General features: G+C 46.4%; 1 protein-coding gene across 1 annotated transcript in view; it reads left to right on the plus strand.

Annotated features, from left to right (window-relative positions):
• lactbl1b (lactamase, beta-like 1b) overlaps positions 1 to 8303 on the plus strand; it is a gene marked incomplete at both ends in the record, with an annotated part of 9547 nt that extends 1244 nt beyond the window's left edge. Inside the window, 6 exons of the mRNA XM_079747260.1 lie at positions 1519 to 1684; positions 3287 to 3393; positions 4309 to 4466; positions 6057 to 6304; positions 6724 to 6829; positions 7325 to 8303. Of these exons, the coding sequence (XP_079603386.1) occupies positions 1519 to 1684; positions 3287 to 3393; positions 4309 to 4466; positions 6057 to 6304; positions 6724 to 6829; positions 7325 to 8303 (1764 nt within the window). The remainder of the gene's footprint in view (positions 1 to 1518; positions 1685 to 3286; positions 3394 to 4308; positions 4467 to 6056; positions 6305 to 6723; positions 6830 to 7324) is intronic.
• Positions 8304 to 15554: the final 7251 nt, after the last annotated feature.

Consider the following 15554-nt stretch of genomic DNA (forward strand, 5'->3'; position numbering starts at 1 on the left):
TTGCTGGTTTGATCTATTGATCCCTGTTAGCAGTTATCCATGAGCAAGGCACTTGACCCTAAACCCTGTCCTACACACGTACCAAACTGTACTCTACTTAGTTTTCAGCGGTTCCTCAGAGGTTCTTGTGTACGCTCAGAATCTGATGGCTTCCATCTCCTGGTCTTTCAACCCTGGGTGCAAACGTCCCCTGAGAGAAGGACCAAGAGACCACCAGAGTTGGATACGGACCCACGCTGTGGTCCCCTTGTTGAAAGAATAAAACTAGCTGATAGCTGAAAGTAACGAAAGAGGAAGGGTGAGAGATTCAAGGTATTTTATACTTTATCCAAGAAGACTAACGGTAAACGTGGGGGTGGGCTTGGAGAATGACTGTTGGAAAGAAAGAGGAGAAACCATTTAATCATCTCTGGAACTGACCGTGAAGTTGAGGTGGAACCGAAGCTATTCACCTTGGTTTCTCACCACATTTTCACTGAGACCTTCAATTTACGTATGTCCTTCTGCATACATAAATACATGATACACTTTTACCCATTCATTTGTTTTAATGCAAAATTTGCAATTTTGTGCAACATCCTTTTTTTTTACAATGAAGAGAGTGCCTACATTCCAAACACAAAGTGTCTCCAGTGGGAATCAAACCTTCACTGTGGCCATGTTAAAAACATGAGGAAGACTCACAGGCCCCCAACCCGGGCACCGCACCGTTCCTCTTCGTTGCCAAACGTGCCGGTTCTCAGCTCTGGGAAACTCCTCTGTTGGAACGAGACTGAACAGCAATGAATTTACTCTTGGTTGGGGATTAAAGATTAAGATTTCCACTGGCGCTCAGATGCGCTTTGGTGGGTAAATCTGTGGATTATGATGTCAGTGACCTCTGGCTGCATGGACAGGAAATTGAATTGCGAGAGGCTGCTGTGCTCTGGGATTACAGTCAGTCAGGGAGAGAGGCCACGTCGCTGTTGGTCCCTCTCTCTCTGTCTCTCTCGCTCTCTCTCCCTCTCTCTCTCTCTATCTCTCTCTCTCTCTCTCTCTCCCTCTCTCTCTCTCTCTCTCTCTCTCTCTCTCTCTCTCTCTCTCTCTCTCTACCTGGACTACAAATCAAATCATAAGACGCCTTAATGCTGAGGAGATCCTGCTGTCCTTCTGTCTGTGTTAGCATCTGCTGGTGAGTACTCTGCCCAAAGTCTCGTTAAATGGATGTTGGGGGCAGAGTGACCATGCACTTACTGTGAGGTTCTGTTACGAGGAATTCAGCCATGTTCACCAATCATATTGTTTGTGTGTGTGTGTGCTTGTGTGGTGTGTGTCTGTGTTTTATGCAGAAATCATACACTGCTGTTTTATTTGCTAGCACTGATCATTAAATATATGTTTATTCTAACCTGTGTGCATGTGTGTGTGTATTCACGCATGTGTGTATGTTTGTGCATGTGTGTGTTTATGTATTGACGCATGTGTGTATGTTTGTGCATGTGTGTGTGTGTGTGTGTGTGTGTGTGTCTCTGATCCCAGCCCCCAAAAGCCGCCCATGTAGCTGCTGTTAAGTTTGAGGACCTGACCAAAACCAAGCAGATGAAGGTGAAGTTGACCCAGCTGGGGCTGGTCTTCTTCCTGCTCCTCTCTCTGGTCATGACCGGCTGCTTCCTGTGGCAGTACCAGCTGCCCAAGCTCCATGCAGGTGAGACATGCACAGACATACACACTCATTAAGAAAACACTCTGTTAATAATGCTGTTAGTGTAGGTAAACCATATAGGAGATACAGCAGGTAAACTGCAGGTAAACCATATAGGAGATACAGCAGGTAAACTGCAGGTAAAACCTTCATAGGTGATACAGCAGGTAAACCATACAGGTGATACAGCAGGTAAACCATACTGGTGATACAGCAGGTATACTCCATACAGGTACACAACAGGTAAAGTCCATACAGGTGATACAGCAGGTAAACCATACAGGTGATACAGCAGGTAAACCATACAGGTGATACAGAAGGTACACCATACAGGTGATACAGCAGGTAAACTGCAGGTAAACCATACAGGTGATATAGCAGGTAAACCCTGTACAGGTGATACAGCAGGTAAACCACACAGGTGATACAGCAGGTAAACCATACAGGTGATACAGCAGGTAAACTATACAGGTGATATAGCAGGTAAACCCTGCACAGGTGATACAGCAGGTAAACCATACAGGTGATACAGCAGGTAAACTGCAGGTAAACCATACAGGTGATACAGCAGGTAAACCATACAGGTGATACAGCAGGTAAACTGGAGGTAAACCCTGCGCAGGTGATAGAGCAGGTAAACCCTGCACAGGTGATAGAGCAGGTAAACCCTGCACAGGTGATACAGCAGGTAAACCATACAGGTGATACAGCAGGTAAACCATACTGGTGATACAGCAGGTATACTCCATACAGGTACACAACAGGTAAAGTCCATACAGGTGATACAGCAGGTAAACCATACTGGTGATACAGCAGGTATACTCCATACAGGTGTACAACAGGCAAAGTCCATACAGGTGATACAGCAGGTATACTCCATACAGGTATACAACAGGTAAAGTCCATACAGGTGATACAGCAGGTAAACCATACAGGTATACAACAGGTAAAGTCCATACAGGTATACAGCAGGTAAACTCCATACAGGTATACAGCAGGTAAACTCCATCCAGGTGTGTACCAATGTTCACAGCTAAACCTTGGTGGCTGCCACTCTCTACCACAGTGTCTTTTACTGGGCTCCTGAAGACAAGAGACGCGGGATGCTTATGTTGGACATGGGTTAGTCTGAAGGCAGTGATACATGAAGGCAGCTGATCCATAGGAGATCTCCCTGGGTGTGGGGGTGACGGCCCATTTAACCTGTGCACAATGATTAGTCAATGCAACAGGTGTGCAGCCTCACCAGTCCCAGAGTCCAATCAGGCAACCGGTTGAGGAACAACGGAGCAACATGTAGTATAGACCGCAGGAGGGGATGGAACCCGGGTCGCTGGAAGCCCAATCGCCTTCGTGGTAACCCCCCCCGGCAGACAGAGTCTTTATGTTGTTCGCTGAGCTGTGTGTTAATGCAGCATGAGCTATTGTGCTGCTTAAGGTCAGCTCAGGGGGGCAGTACCAGGAGAGGAACCGGAGAATTAGTACAGCGCTGACAGGCAACCAATATCTCGCACAGCTCTGTATCAAACAGACTACTGGACAGACACCTGGGCCTAGTGTTCTCTCCCTCTCTCTCTTTAACCCTCCCCTCTTGTTGGAGCTCAGACGCGGGACTGGGTCGTAACTCCCGAGCGGAGGAGATGTGTCCCCGGTACCCGGAACCCCGTCCCCTGGAGCACCCAATCCCCATTCTGAAGGAATCGCTGGAGAAGGTGACCGGATTATTAGCAGTACCTTCTCCCGACCACCAGGGGAAAGAACATATATTTTATATATTCATGTAAATATAAGTATATTACTTGTATTTATATGTATTTATATTATTTTATAATGAAATTTTATTTGAACTCTCAATTCTTGGTTCAGTAAATCAATATATAATGTCTCCCCAGCTGTGATGTTGATTGGATAGATCAGCCTTCCAGTTAGTACAGTCCAATGGAAAGGCTGAGCACCTTTTATTCATCGACAATTGTACGTTAATGTTTTGTTAATGATAAGTTCATCAATAATCAAAGGCTTGTTAATAATAATGAATGAACATTAATATAAAGTGTTACCCTTGCTTCAACAGCTTTTATCTCTTTAAAACATTTTTTCATACGAGCGACACATTCTACTCATCAAGTATTGTGTACGTGTTTAAAGTTATCTCACGACTCCAAGCCCACAGCATCAAACATTGATTATTATCTTAATTACTGTAATCATCATCAGTGAGTGGGAAGAAGGATTCACTCATTGAACAGTGAAAACAGAAAAAAAACACTTTTAAAAGTGTAGAAATACAAATTTGTATTCTTAAAAAGCATTAGCATAGGAGCTAGGGTTACTGGGTGAGCTTTTGTGGGTTAACCCTAACTTAAGTTAGGGTTAATCATTCGTACACATGAACACCATTAGTAAAGATGAACACCATTCTTTACTAGACTACATTAGTTAACTGCCTGTTAGCTAATGTGTAATTACGGTTAACAAATATGTCCTTATTGTAAAGTGTTAACCAAGAGTATTCTTATAAGAATGTGTGAATGAGGGCCAGCAGCCTTGAAGCGAGACCAGAAGAAAAGAACAAGACATGACAATCAACAGAGCCTGCTGCTAATGGCTGCCCTGTCCCGGCGTAGGTGGACGCGCTTCTCCGCCAGAGCGTCAACGCCGTCAGCCTGCCCGCACTGTCTGCCATCGTCATCTTCAACGACACTGTGCTGTGGACCGGCAACTTCGGGAAGAGGAACCGGACGGACCCCCTCTCTGGCCCCCCTAACGAGTACACCATCTACAGGTGAGCCCTAACGAGTACACCATCTACAGGTGAGCCCTAACGAGTACACCATCTACAGGTGAGCCCTAACGAGTACACCATCTACAGGTGAGCCCTAACGAGTACACCATCTACAGGTGAGCCCTAACGAGTACACCATCTACAGGTGAGCCCTAACGAGTACACCATCTACAGGTGAGCCCTAACGAGTACACCATCCACAGGTGAGGGCCCCCTAACGAGTACACCATCTACAGGTGAGCCCTAACAAGTACACCATCTACAGGTGAGCCCTAACGAGTACACCTTCTACAGGTGAGGGCCCCCTAACGAGTACACCATCTACAGGTGAGCCCTAACGAGTACACCATCTACAGGTGAGGGCCCCCTAACGAGCACACCATCTACAGGTGAGCCCTAACCCATCCAGGGATCAATTAAAGGCCAGGTTTGGTTCTTTCTGCCCAGTAACATCACTCCCCTGTTCTCCAGGATTTAGACTAGGTTTTTGTTGTCCAATCCTTTTATCCGGGTGGTTTTCTGGGGTGTATAGGAAGAGGAGTGTGGATAAGTTTGGATGCTGAATGAATCTGCGACTGGGACAACACTAAATGTAAAAGTATTGAGTACCCACCGCTGTACTGTGATAGTACACATTACATTACTGAGCATCCACAGCTGTAGTCTGATAGGAGAACACATTTATCTCCTCAGATGTTTTAGCTCCAGCCAGCTGTTATGGGCTCACTCATCCTTCATGAGGCCTCGGTTCTTCAAAACATTTATTAAAAGAACCGGCGCAGTCGGTCGCATTCAGAGGATCTTGGAGATTTTTACATCTGTGTTTTACAATATCTGAAAAAAAAAGGTTTTCCAGGTGTGAGTGCGCCTAAGAATTATGATTTCGGGAGCTACGGGGGGGCTACATTGTTTTTAGCATGTGCTAATACATTTTGATGCAACAAACGATTGCAAATAATACTACACACTATAATATGATGCGAATCAACCAATCAAATCACACAGCAAGCAGCAGCAGCGTCATCACTTACGAAAATGAAAAATAGGATTTCATAGTTACAAATAAGTCAGTCCGATGTATTCATATATATATATATATATATACATATATATATTTATTATTATGGTGGCTTATTGTGGTTGTAAAGTGCGTCGACGGTCCTAGGCGGGTCGGCGGCACCAGGCATCGTGGTCGTGGCCGATATGATGTCTGATAAAGGCAGCTCTCCGGGCTGTGTGGAGTTTGGGCCACCAGAGTTGCAGACTCTATAACTTGGGCTCTGGTCTGGTCATTCTCGTGCTGCACACCACATTATTATTAAAAACCTATTTCTTACCATAAATATTTTTCCTCCCAGAATGATTGGGGGGGGGTAGAGGGGCTCAGCCTTGTTCAGGGCTAGCGCCCCCCCCCCCCCCCCAGATGCACTGTTGGTGTGTAAGTTAGTTTTTGTTGTGTAATTCCTCTAAAAATCCTATTGTTTGAGTGTATCTGAATAAGTTGTGTTGCCACCGATTTCTACATCGGCAACACACATGTAGCGCACCCCAGACAACATGACACTAACATGTCTTTGAACGATCCGTCAGGATCGCCAGCCTCTCCAAGATCTTCCCCACGCTGATGCTGTACAAGCTGTGGGAGGACGGCCGCATCGGCTCCCTGGACGACCCCCTGGAGAAGTACATCGAGAACTTCACCATCAAGAACCCTCTGGGGAGGATGCGGGACTCTGAGCTGAAGTACGTGACGGACGGGCTGATCTTCCTGGACAGCGGCGAGGTCTCCATCCGCTCCTCCTCCGTCACGCTGAGACGGATGGCGAGCCAGCTCTCAGGTGAGGGTGAGGGTTAACCCTCACACATCTGCTCAGAGTTTAACTTCAGCTATATTTGTATTCTTGTGGTGTTAGTTTTTTTATTTTCTAGGTTTGGTTGTTTCTCTTACCTGTTCCCCTCTCCTGGGTTTCATTCTTATTTCGGTTTCTGATATGGATGAACTCAGGTTTAATTATTGTATCTCAAGTCGAGACAGTAACCAGACGTGGACATGGCGTTACAGTTTGAATAACCTCGCTCGGCTCATTTAAATCACAGAGAGAACACAAATGATCATGCGGTTTTCCATTTTGTTTGATGGCGGTGATACAAACCAATTTACCACTGGCACTATAAAAAGACCCAATAAACCGACCCACTCTGCATAATAGAAACACAAGATGGTCTTCCTTCCTTGTTGCCCACCTTCCTACGGCAGGACTCCCGAGGAGGCTGCGAGCCACCAGCCTGCTCTGGAAGGGGCAGACGCATTCGGCCCTCAATCTGCTCCAGGACGATGTGCTGGTGGCCGACCCGGGCACCAAGTAGGTCTGCTCCTCTGAAGGGTCCTGCGCTATCGGGCTCTCGTCTGTTTCAGAGGGACAGGAGGCTGCCCTCCACTCCCTGTCTGAACGTGATAACCATGAAGGGGTTTATCAGAATGCTGTTGTATTTGTTGGTCATCCCTGTCCAATGTTTTATGTTGCAGGGTTTTTATCACATGAACTGCTTCCCCCATGGGAACTTTACTTACTTTACAAAGGAGTGAATCCACTGAATTCTATACATATTATATAGTAAGGCCGTAGTTTTTTCATGCTGCTCAGCATGTGGGGCTTTGCCTTGAAACAGAGTTACTGTTTTACTCCTGCTTCATCTCGCTGATTCACTTTGGTCCTGCAATTTAGAAAAAAGTTATCACATATGAATGTTTGCATAAGTCGATTTTGTTAGCAGAAAGGTGATTAGCACTATAATTGTAAACATTGGACGCCTACCTCGATGTGAACGATGAGACTCACTCGTACATTTCCTCCCAGGTGTCACTATAGCAACCTGGCCTTCTCCCTGCTGGCCCACACCATGGCGGAGCGGGTTCTAGGCGTGGACTACCAGCGCTGGGTCATGGACAACGTCCTGGAGAGGCTGGGCATGGAGGACACGGGCTTCGACCTCAGCCCCGGGCTGCAGGCCCAGCTGGCCGTGGGCGTGTACTCCAGTGGCCAGCCCGCGCCCCTCTACGACCTGGGCTGGTACCGGCCCTCGGGGCAGATGTTCTCCACGGCCGCTGACCTGGCCAAGCTGGCCATGATGCTGCTGGGGACGTACCACCGCAAGCTCCTGGAGCCCGACACCCTGAAGATCATGCTCACGCCGCTGTTCCGCTGCGAGAAGGACTACTTTGCCAACCGCACCGGCACGCCGTGGGAGGTGAACGAGCAGCTGGGCTACGAGCTGGTGCGCAAGGACGGGGACCTGGACGGCTACTCGGCCACCTTCTCCCTGGTGCCCCGGCTGAAGCTGGGCCTGGTGGTGCTGATGGCGGGGGCCCGGCCCGCGGGCCAGGACCTGGTGGCCCAGACCTACGGCCTCATCGTGCCCGCCCTGGAGAAGGCCTTCCGCGAGGCCAGGAAGGGGCTCTCGCCACCCCCCAACCCAGAGGCCTATGTGGGCTTCTTCACCTACGGGAACATCACCTTCTACCAGATCCGGGCGGGCCCCGACGGGGTTCTCAACATGCAGCAGTTCGGGCCCCAGATCGAGGAGCTGATCCCGGAACGCTACCGCACCATCAAGCTCAACTACCTGGTGGAGCGGGTGTTCAGGGTGGTGTTCGAGAAGGAGTACCCCTGCGTGCTGCAGGTGAGCACCGCCTCGGTGTCGCTGGAGGCCCAGGACGGACAGCTCTTTAACTTCTACATGCTGGACCGCCGGGGGCTGTCCCCCGGGTTCGACGCCCCGGGACTCAACACGTACAACGTGGTTCGAATCGCGCGGAAACCCTCCTTCTCCAGCTAGGCACCGTGGTGCCGGCACCTTCCAGTCGCTGGGATGGAAACCAGCAGAGAGGCAGAAGGATCTGAGCAGCTGTGAACGGGACCTCCAGGACCTTCAGGATCCTCTACGGAGCAGGAGGGCAATGGGCAGCGAGGTGCGCTGAGGAACGGGACACGCGTTGTGCTTACCTTTATTCGTGAAATCTGTTGTAAAGAAGGTCAATTTATTTATTTTGTGTAAAGAAATGACGCATGTCAAACGCCATCAGTCTGTTCGATATATCACTGATATATACTGGTATTTTAGGGATGCACTGATATAAATGTTTGATGTACAATATTGTATCAGTAGATGTGGGTAAATTGCTGATATCAATCGCCATACACAAAAATGTCTCTGTTCATAAGTACCGAAACACAGACGGCGTCAAGCGATAATCATTACCGGTATCAGTCCACCAATATCCTAAGAGTCCACCCCAGATGTTGCATATACCTGTGGTGAGTGTGTCTTGTCTTTGTTGCCTTTCTTATGCTGTCTTTGCCGTATATATACTCCTCTACCCTTGTCATGGTCAACATGTGTTACAGAAGTCAGTGATCCAATACCCTCATTCAGCTGCAGACCCGGTCGTGGTTCGTGTTTCGTTCTGTTCGTTTGGTCTCTCATTGGGGAGGATCAGGGCGTCGGGTTGCAGGTGGACATCAACAAGCTCGCCATTGGATGTTGTTTGTTCTTTCCAGGTAATTAATTTTGTACCGATGGCAAAATGAGGAATTAGGAGAATCAATTAGCCTTTCATTAATGTAAGGCTTTGTCGTCTTTGTTGCAAATGCTAATGTTTGGGTCATGCTGCCGTGGCAACAGGATGTTGCAATAAACAACAGAGATGGTGTGCCTCGCCTCTATGTGTGAAATACGTTGACAATCAGTCAGCAGAAGAACAGCCTGACTCAGCAGGAATGAGACCACACTTTGTAATCCCTAAGAGAAGAATCCCAAACGACCTCGGTCGAAACGCAGAATAGACTCGTTTAATATTTGCGTGGCGCCCATGCAATGTGGGAGAATGAATCAAAAAGGCAAAGTTTCTCAAGCAATATGGCTTTAAAATAAAACACAATAGTGCATAAATCAGGACTGTAAAACAAATGACACCCCAAAATGTAGGTTTGACGGACCAAAGAATCAGATTCAAATGCAATCGTCTGAACTGTGAAATTGCGGTTGAGATTGAAATGTGTCTGACAAATCCGGGCTAGAATAAACAATACATATGTTTAGGTTTATTCAATACTTAATCATGGCCAATTATGTGCTAAACATTGGAACTAAATATCGTATGTAATGTCATTATATTATAGTATGATTTCATTGCGGATATTGCAAAACAAATGTAATGAATGGATGAACAATTTAAACCTTAATGTTATTGTTCCTTTTTCCTGTCTTATGCTGACACAGTGTTGAGTACAAGAGGCACGACTGTGTAAAGACTTCAATTAATTAAAGCAATAGCACACTTTTTACCAACAAAATAAAGAATGGCGCTAAACCAGTTTATTTTTAAGCCATGAAAAGGAGACGATGAAAACACTTTGCAATCGCATTTGCCGTTGTCATATGACGCTGTGATCATATAATGTCTTCATGGCCCTAATGACAGGCTTCACTGTGTTGAGTATTGTAAACAAATGGTGATAAAGTTAATATTACAGATACATTATTATATTGCAGATATATAGATGATCAACTAGTAGTGACACTTAATAATTAGAGTATGATCACCTGTACAGTACATTCATGGTTCAGTATCTTCACATAGGATGAAGGTTCACTGTTAAATAATACACATTCAGCAAAAAAAAATGGAAAATAAAGTACCCGATAACATAAAACATTACAAACTCCAAATTCACTTCTCGAAAGTTTCTTGAGTTGTCGAACTGGGGCTCCTTTGAGAACTCCCATGAAAGACAACAGGGACGTTGGTCTAGGCTTTGAGAACCTTTCACTGCAACTAAATAAAACATCTGAGACACACTAATGGAAGATATATAAATATAAAATATAATTGTCATATCTAAGGAAAGATGTTCCACTTATAAACCTGAACTGCAGCCTCATTCACATGGTCAAAATGTCTATTGATAAGCACACAGAAAACTCAAAGCACACATTTCTCAGGTGAATAAAGGGCTTTCTTTCTGGGGAAATGAAACATTTGTAGACAAGAACACTAATGGAAGAAATATAAATATGAAAGTTAATCATGAAGGAAAAATGGTTAACGAATAAGTACCACTTCATGCCATATACTGTGTCTTGGCAGACCGATTCTTGGAAACTAATGAGCCGGAATGTTGATTGCCTGATGAATTTCAGGTGCTGTTCAATGTTTTGTTTCTTAAATGAGTGGCAATGACAGAATGTCATGTTCAGCTTGTTCATAATGCAGGATCAGGTATCGAACTCTCAACCTAAGGATCACTGGTACACGGCATTATCCCATTGAGCCACTGACATTACTGAACTACATAAAGCCTCATTCACACAGTGAAAATGTCGATTGATAAGCACACAACATCAAGAAAACTCAAAGCACACATTTCACAAGAGAATTAAGGGCTTTCTTAAAAGAGTACAGATCTGAAAATTTGCACTGTTAATGGTAATCACCTAATGATAGCCGTATGGTAGTTATACAATAACAAAATGGTCATATAGGCAAAATGGGTTGAGACTGTGGACTTTTGGCTTTTCTATGAAATATTGGGAAAAGTAAACTTTTGTTAGCGCAGAAGACCAGGGTGAAAAAGATGCATCTGATTTTAGAGAATTAATATGATGAAAGAATTTTGAGTCCAGGTCAGTCTAGTAAGGAGAAATAAGGCTAGTTCATAATTTTTTTTAAATAGCGCCACCTTTGGGTGCAGTACCACAATTTGGGTTTATTAGTAGTGGGGGGTTATTGGTATCCACATAATAATAGTCGTATGTTTTTTTTATTTTTTTTATACAATAACAAAATGATCATATAAGAAAAATGGGCTAAATGCTCCAACTCTATTGGCCAATAGTTCTCAAATGGAACTAAGTGAAACAAATTCTGTTCGTTGATTGTTGTGAGGCTTGGTCTAAAGATTTCATGTGGCGATTTTGGTGAATTCATGTAGCCTGTGAATCTTTTTATCAAGTTTAGCTTTAATAGGAAATTGTAGCAAAAGTAAACATCAGGGTTATATAAATGCATCTGATTCTAGAGATTAATATTCTGAAAGAATCTTGAGTCCAGGTCTATCTGGTGAGGAGAAATAAATAATTCATGATTTCTTACAATAGCGCCACCTTTGGGTGCAGTACCACGAATTATGACTTTTACAGAATTTGAGGAAAAAAAGTAAAATATTTAGGGGTCCGCTTCGCTGCTCGGACCCCTAAATATGGGAGAGCGTGTTCATACTCGATGAAGGGCTTACAAACCAAGCCAAAGTCGAACAAAATAAACGCTGCATTGAATGGCAATGAAGGTCATCTCTGTCCGCTGAACATGAGCTGCTGATTGGCTGGTGTGCCTCCGACCTGCCCCCCGTATCCAATCAGCAGGCGGAAGTCACAGAGTCAGCCTCTCCGCACCGCAGCTGCAGACCGGCGTCCAGACCGGCGTCCAGACCGGCGTCCAGGCCAGGCGCTCCGCCGGCCCCGGGGAATGGATGGAGGAGGTTCGGGGGCCCCCCCCGGACCCAGCAGGGACGGGGGGGGCGGGGGGGAGTGGCGCGGCCGACTCGGCGCCGGCGTCCTCCATCTGCCAGCAAACGAGCTGGCGGAAGCGCATGGAGAGCAGGCTGTAGATGAGGGCTGACGGCGGAGCTCAGGTAGAAGAGGACAGGATGTGGACCCGCTGGTACACGGCGTGCATGGTGGTCCTGACGGAGATCCACAGGAGCCGCTCCGCCTGGACGGGAGCCCAGCACAGGACGAACGCCGCCACCACCATGGCTGGGGAGAGGGGACGGGGGTAGGCTGGGTCGCTTTGGAAGAGATGGAAGCGCTGGATACGATGAACGGCCCTGTTCCTCTGGTCCCTACAGGGGGACTGTGGGGCCCTGTTCCTCTGGTCCCTACAGGGGGACTGTGGGGCCCTGTTCCTCTGGTCCCTACAGGGGGACTGTGGGGCCCTGTTCCTCTGGTCCCTACAGGGGGACTGTGGGGCCCTGTTCCTGGGTCTGGTCCCTACAGGGGGACTGTGGGGCCCTGTTCCTCTGGTCCCTACAGGGGGACTGTGGGGCCCTGTTCCTCTGGTCCCTACAGGGGGACTGTGGGGCCCTGTTCCTGGGTCTGGTCCCTACAGGGGGACTGTGGGGCCCTGTTCCTCTGGTCCCTACAGGGGGACTGTGGGGCCCTGTTCCTCTGGTCCCTACAGGGGGACTGTGGGGCCCTGTTCCTGGGTCTGGTCCCTACAGGGGGACTGTGGGGCCCTGTTCCTCTGGTCCCTACAGGGGGACTGTGGGGCCCTGTTCCTCTGGTCCCTACAGGGGGACTGTGGGGCCCTGTTCCTGGGTCTGGTCCCTACAGGGGGACTGTGGGGCCCTGTTCCTCTGGTCCCTACAGGGGGACTGTGGGGCCCTGTTCCTGGGTCTGGTCCACCAGTCACTGAGGTGGACTTGGTGTGCTGAGTGAGTGGTCTGAATAGCAGCGTGTGGAAGTCTTATTGCAATTTTTATCCGACGAGAAGTGTTGGTTTACATCACAACAGTGTTGATCATAGAGTCGGCGCATATTTCATACATTCGTTTATCAAACGAAGTGATTCTTCAACCAATTCTGTGTATTCTTTGTATGCGTTGCAAAAACGATGCGGCAAATTAATGTGGGCGTTTGGTTGAAACGCAGGCTGTTAACGCTATTAATAAAACGCACAAACGTACAAACCTGCACACACTAAAAAAAAGCAATAACAAAAAGCAGCAATAAAAATAAATATTTGATTCGCAAAAACAGAGATTTAGGCCAGTTTTAAAAACACATCATATTAAAAAAATGTAATCAAAACAATATTAAATTAATGATAGACTGTTATAAGGAGATTCTTTAATTATTAGTAATTAATAACCGTACCTTGTTGTTCGTATGCCAACCTTCTCGTGAGACGTGCTCCTTTTGGATCATACTTTAAATGGTTTGGATCATACGATGTGAATTACAATGCTGTTGGCGCGTCTCGAGGCTGCTGTATGGATGCCATGTACAGAGAGAGAGAGAGAGAGAGAGAGAGAGAGAGAGAGAGAGAGAGTGTGTGCGCAATTTTGTATTTGCGCTTATGTACATGATACGTGCTCGTGTGTGTGTGTGTGTGTGTGTATGGGGTGTTGATGAAATACACCCATGATGCACTTGCTCTGCTCAGAGCATGAGAAAAAGAATGGAGGGAAGAGATGAACCAGACACATGTTGTTGTCGTAAAAAGCAAGCGGAAGAATTCAACTCAATGGTTCTTCTTTCCATCAGCTCACTAACGTGTGTGGCTGTGGGGAGGACGTGTTCTCCTGCCTCGGTGGCAGCCCGTATCTGAGTCAATAGTGTCCCACCGCCGTCTACATGCAGGCAGGGTACGACCAGACTCGAGATGTCACTTAGCCAATGTGTTTGCTTGCTTCCATGGCTGCAGCACACTGTGTTCGAGTGCCAATTAGTTTAATATCTGGGGTATTAGGGTTAGGGTAACCCTAACCCTAACCCTAACCCGGGGTATTCTGAGACCAGTGCAGCAGAACAGAAGCAAACAAAGACAAACACCAAGACGCCCAAAGGAAATAACGAAAGGAGAACATACATGTGTCCATATACGGCTGTATCATTGGCCAGTATTTAGAACTAACTCTAATCTCATTGTATGATTTAGTAAAGTCTATCTGTAACATAAAGCTAATTTAATTGCATTTTAACCTGATCATTCAAAGACTGATCCATTAAAAACTGTACGTCCATCACTGTAGTTTTAAACGGCCAGATGAAGACGCCATTGAAGAGCGAATGCTTCCCAGATGACCTCTGACCTGGATCACGTTACTGTTGGAGCTCTTGGCGTCGGTGCTGACGAAGACCGTGAAGAAGGGTGAGGTGTGGTAGTTGGCCGACACCCAACGTAGGTGGGAGAACATCTGAGAAGGCTATGCATATAGAATCAGTCATTATGCATGACTAGACATTGAAGAAAAACGCAGCCTAAAAGGATGCTGATTAACCTGCGTACTATATCGTCCAATTCAGCTTAAAAGGCTCTCTCTCTCTCTCTCTCTCTCTCTCGGAGAGACTCCATGTGATCTCCCCCTACAGGAGTTAAAGGATTCAAATATAAACCTCCTATGCTGTCGTTAAAATGTCCTCGGATTGGCCTTTGTGTTTCGAGTGTCCTGTAATATACCTGACCAGCCTTTCGTTCACCTCAACACATGGAGAAACAACCCGTTGAGCAGTCTGATGTCTTCTGGATTTGAAGGTACGGGCATGTGAATTTGATTGTGCAGCCGTTCCGGTCATGTGCATCCCCAGATGACATCTCGCTATCAGGGGCCTGATGAAGTTTCAGGGGGAGGGTCCCTGCGCTGGTCTGTACGTGGTCAAAGGGGCGGAGCCATCGAGAGAGGCCCCTCCCCTGTGGTTTGACACAGTTTGTCGTTATCAAGGGCAGTTAAAGAGCTTCTCCTTACACTTCCGCTTTTTCAAAGCCATCGTTTTATCATTTCTACGTTTCAGATATTTGTGATCACAAAGCAATAAAAAGAACAGTTGACATCAAAAAATATCTCAAAATTTGAGCTTTCCCTTATTTACTTTGTGAATCAATAAATCAAGAACAAATATGTGTTCAAATGGGCTGTTTGCATGTGAAGTGCGAGATGTGAAGACAATGTTTGCGGTTTTATGGAGACAATGTTTCCCATGAAAACAGTGTTTTATTTTTTCTATTACGACCATCATAAAATAGGCATATACACTCAGAGAGATTACTCCAGGAACCTTTCTCCCTACAAAACAAAGAGTAAAGGATCATGTCTGGCTTCTCTTAAATGGACCCAATACACTCAGCTCTTTATTGGGCTGAATTAAAGTTATTTAGAAGCGAATATCTGTGCACACTGATGGTAATGGTGCTTCTGTACTCCCACTCAATATTTCATCAAACAGCATGATTACATGCAAAATAGAGACTTAGAAAGTGTGTGTGTGAGTGAGTGTGTGTGTGTGTGTGTGTGTGTGTGTGTGTGTGTG

This window comes from Pollachius pollachius (assembly GCF_949987615.1).
Source record: "Pollachius pollachius genome assembly, chromosome: 12".
NCBI classification, from domain to species: Eukaryota; Metazoa; Chordata; class Actinopteri; order Gadiformes; family Gadidae; genus Pollachius; species Pollachius pollachius.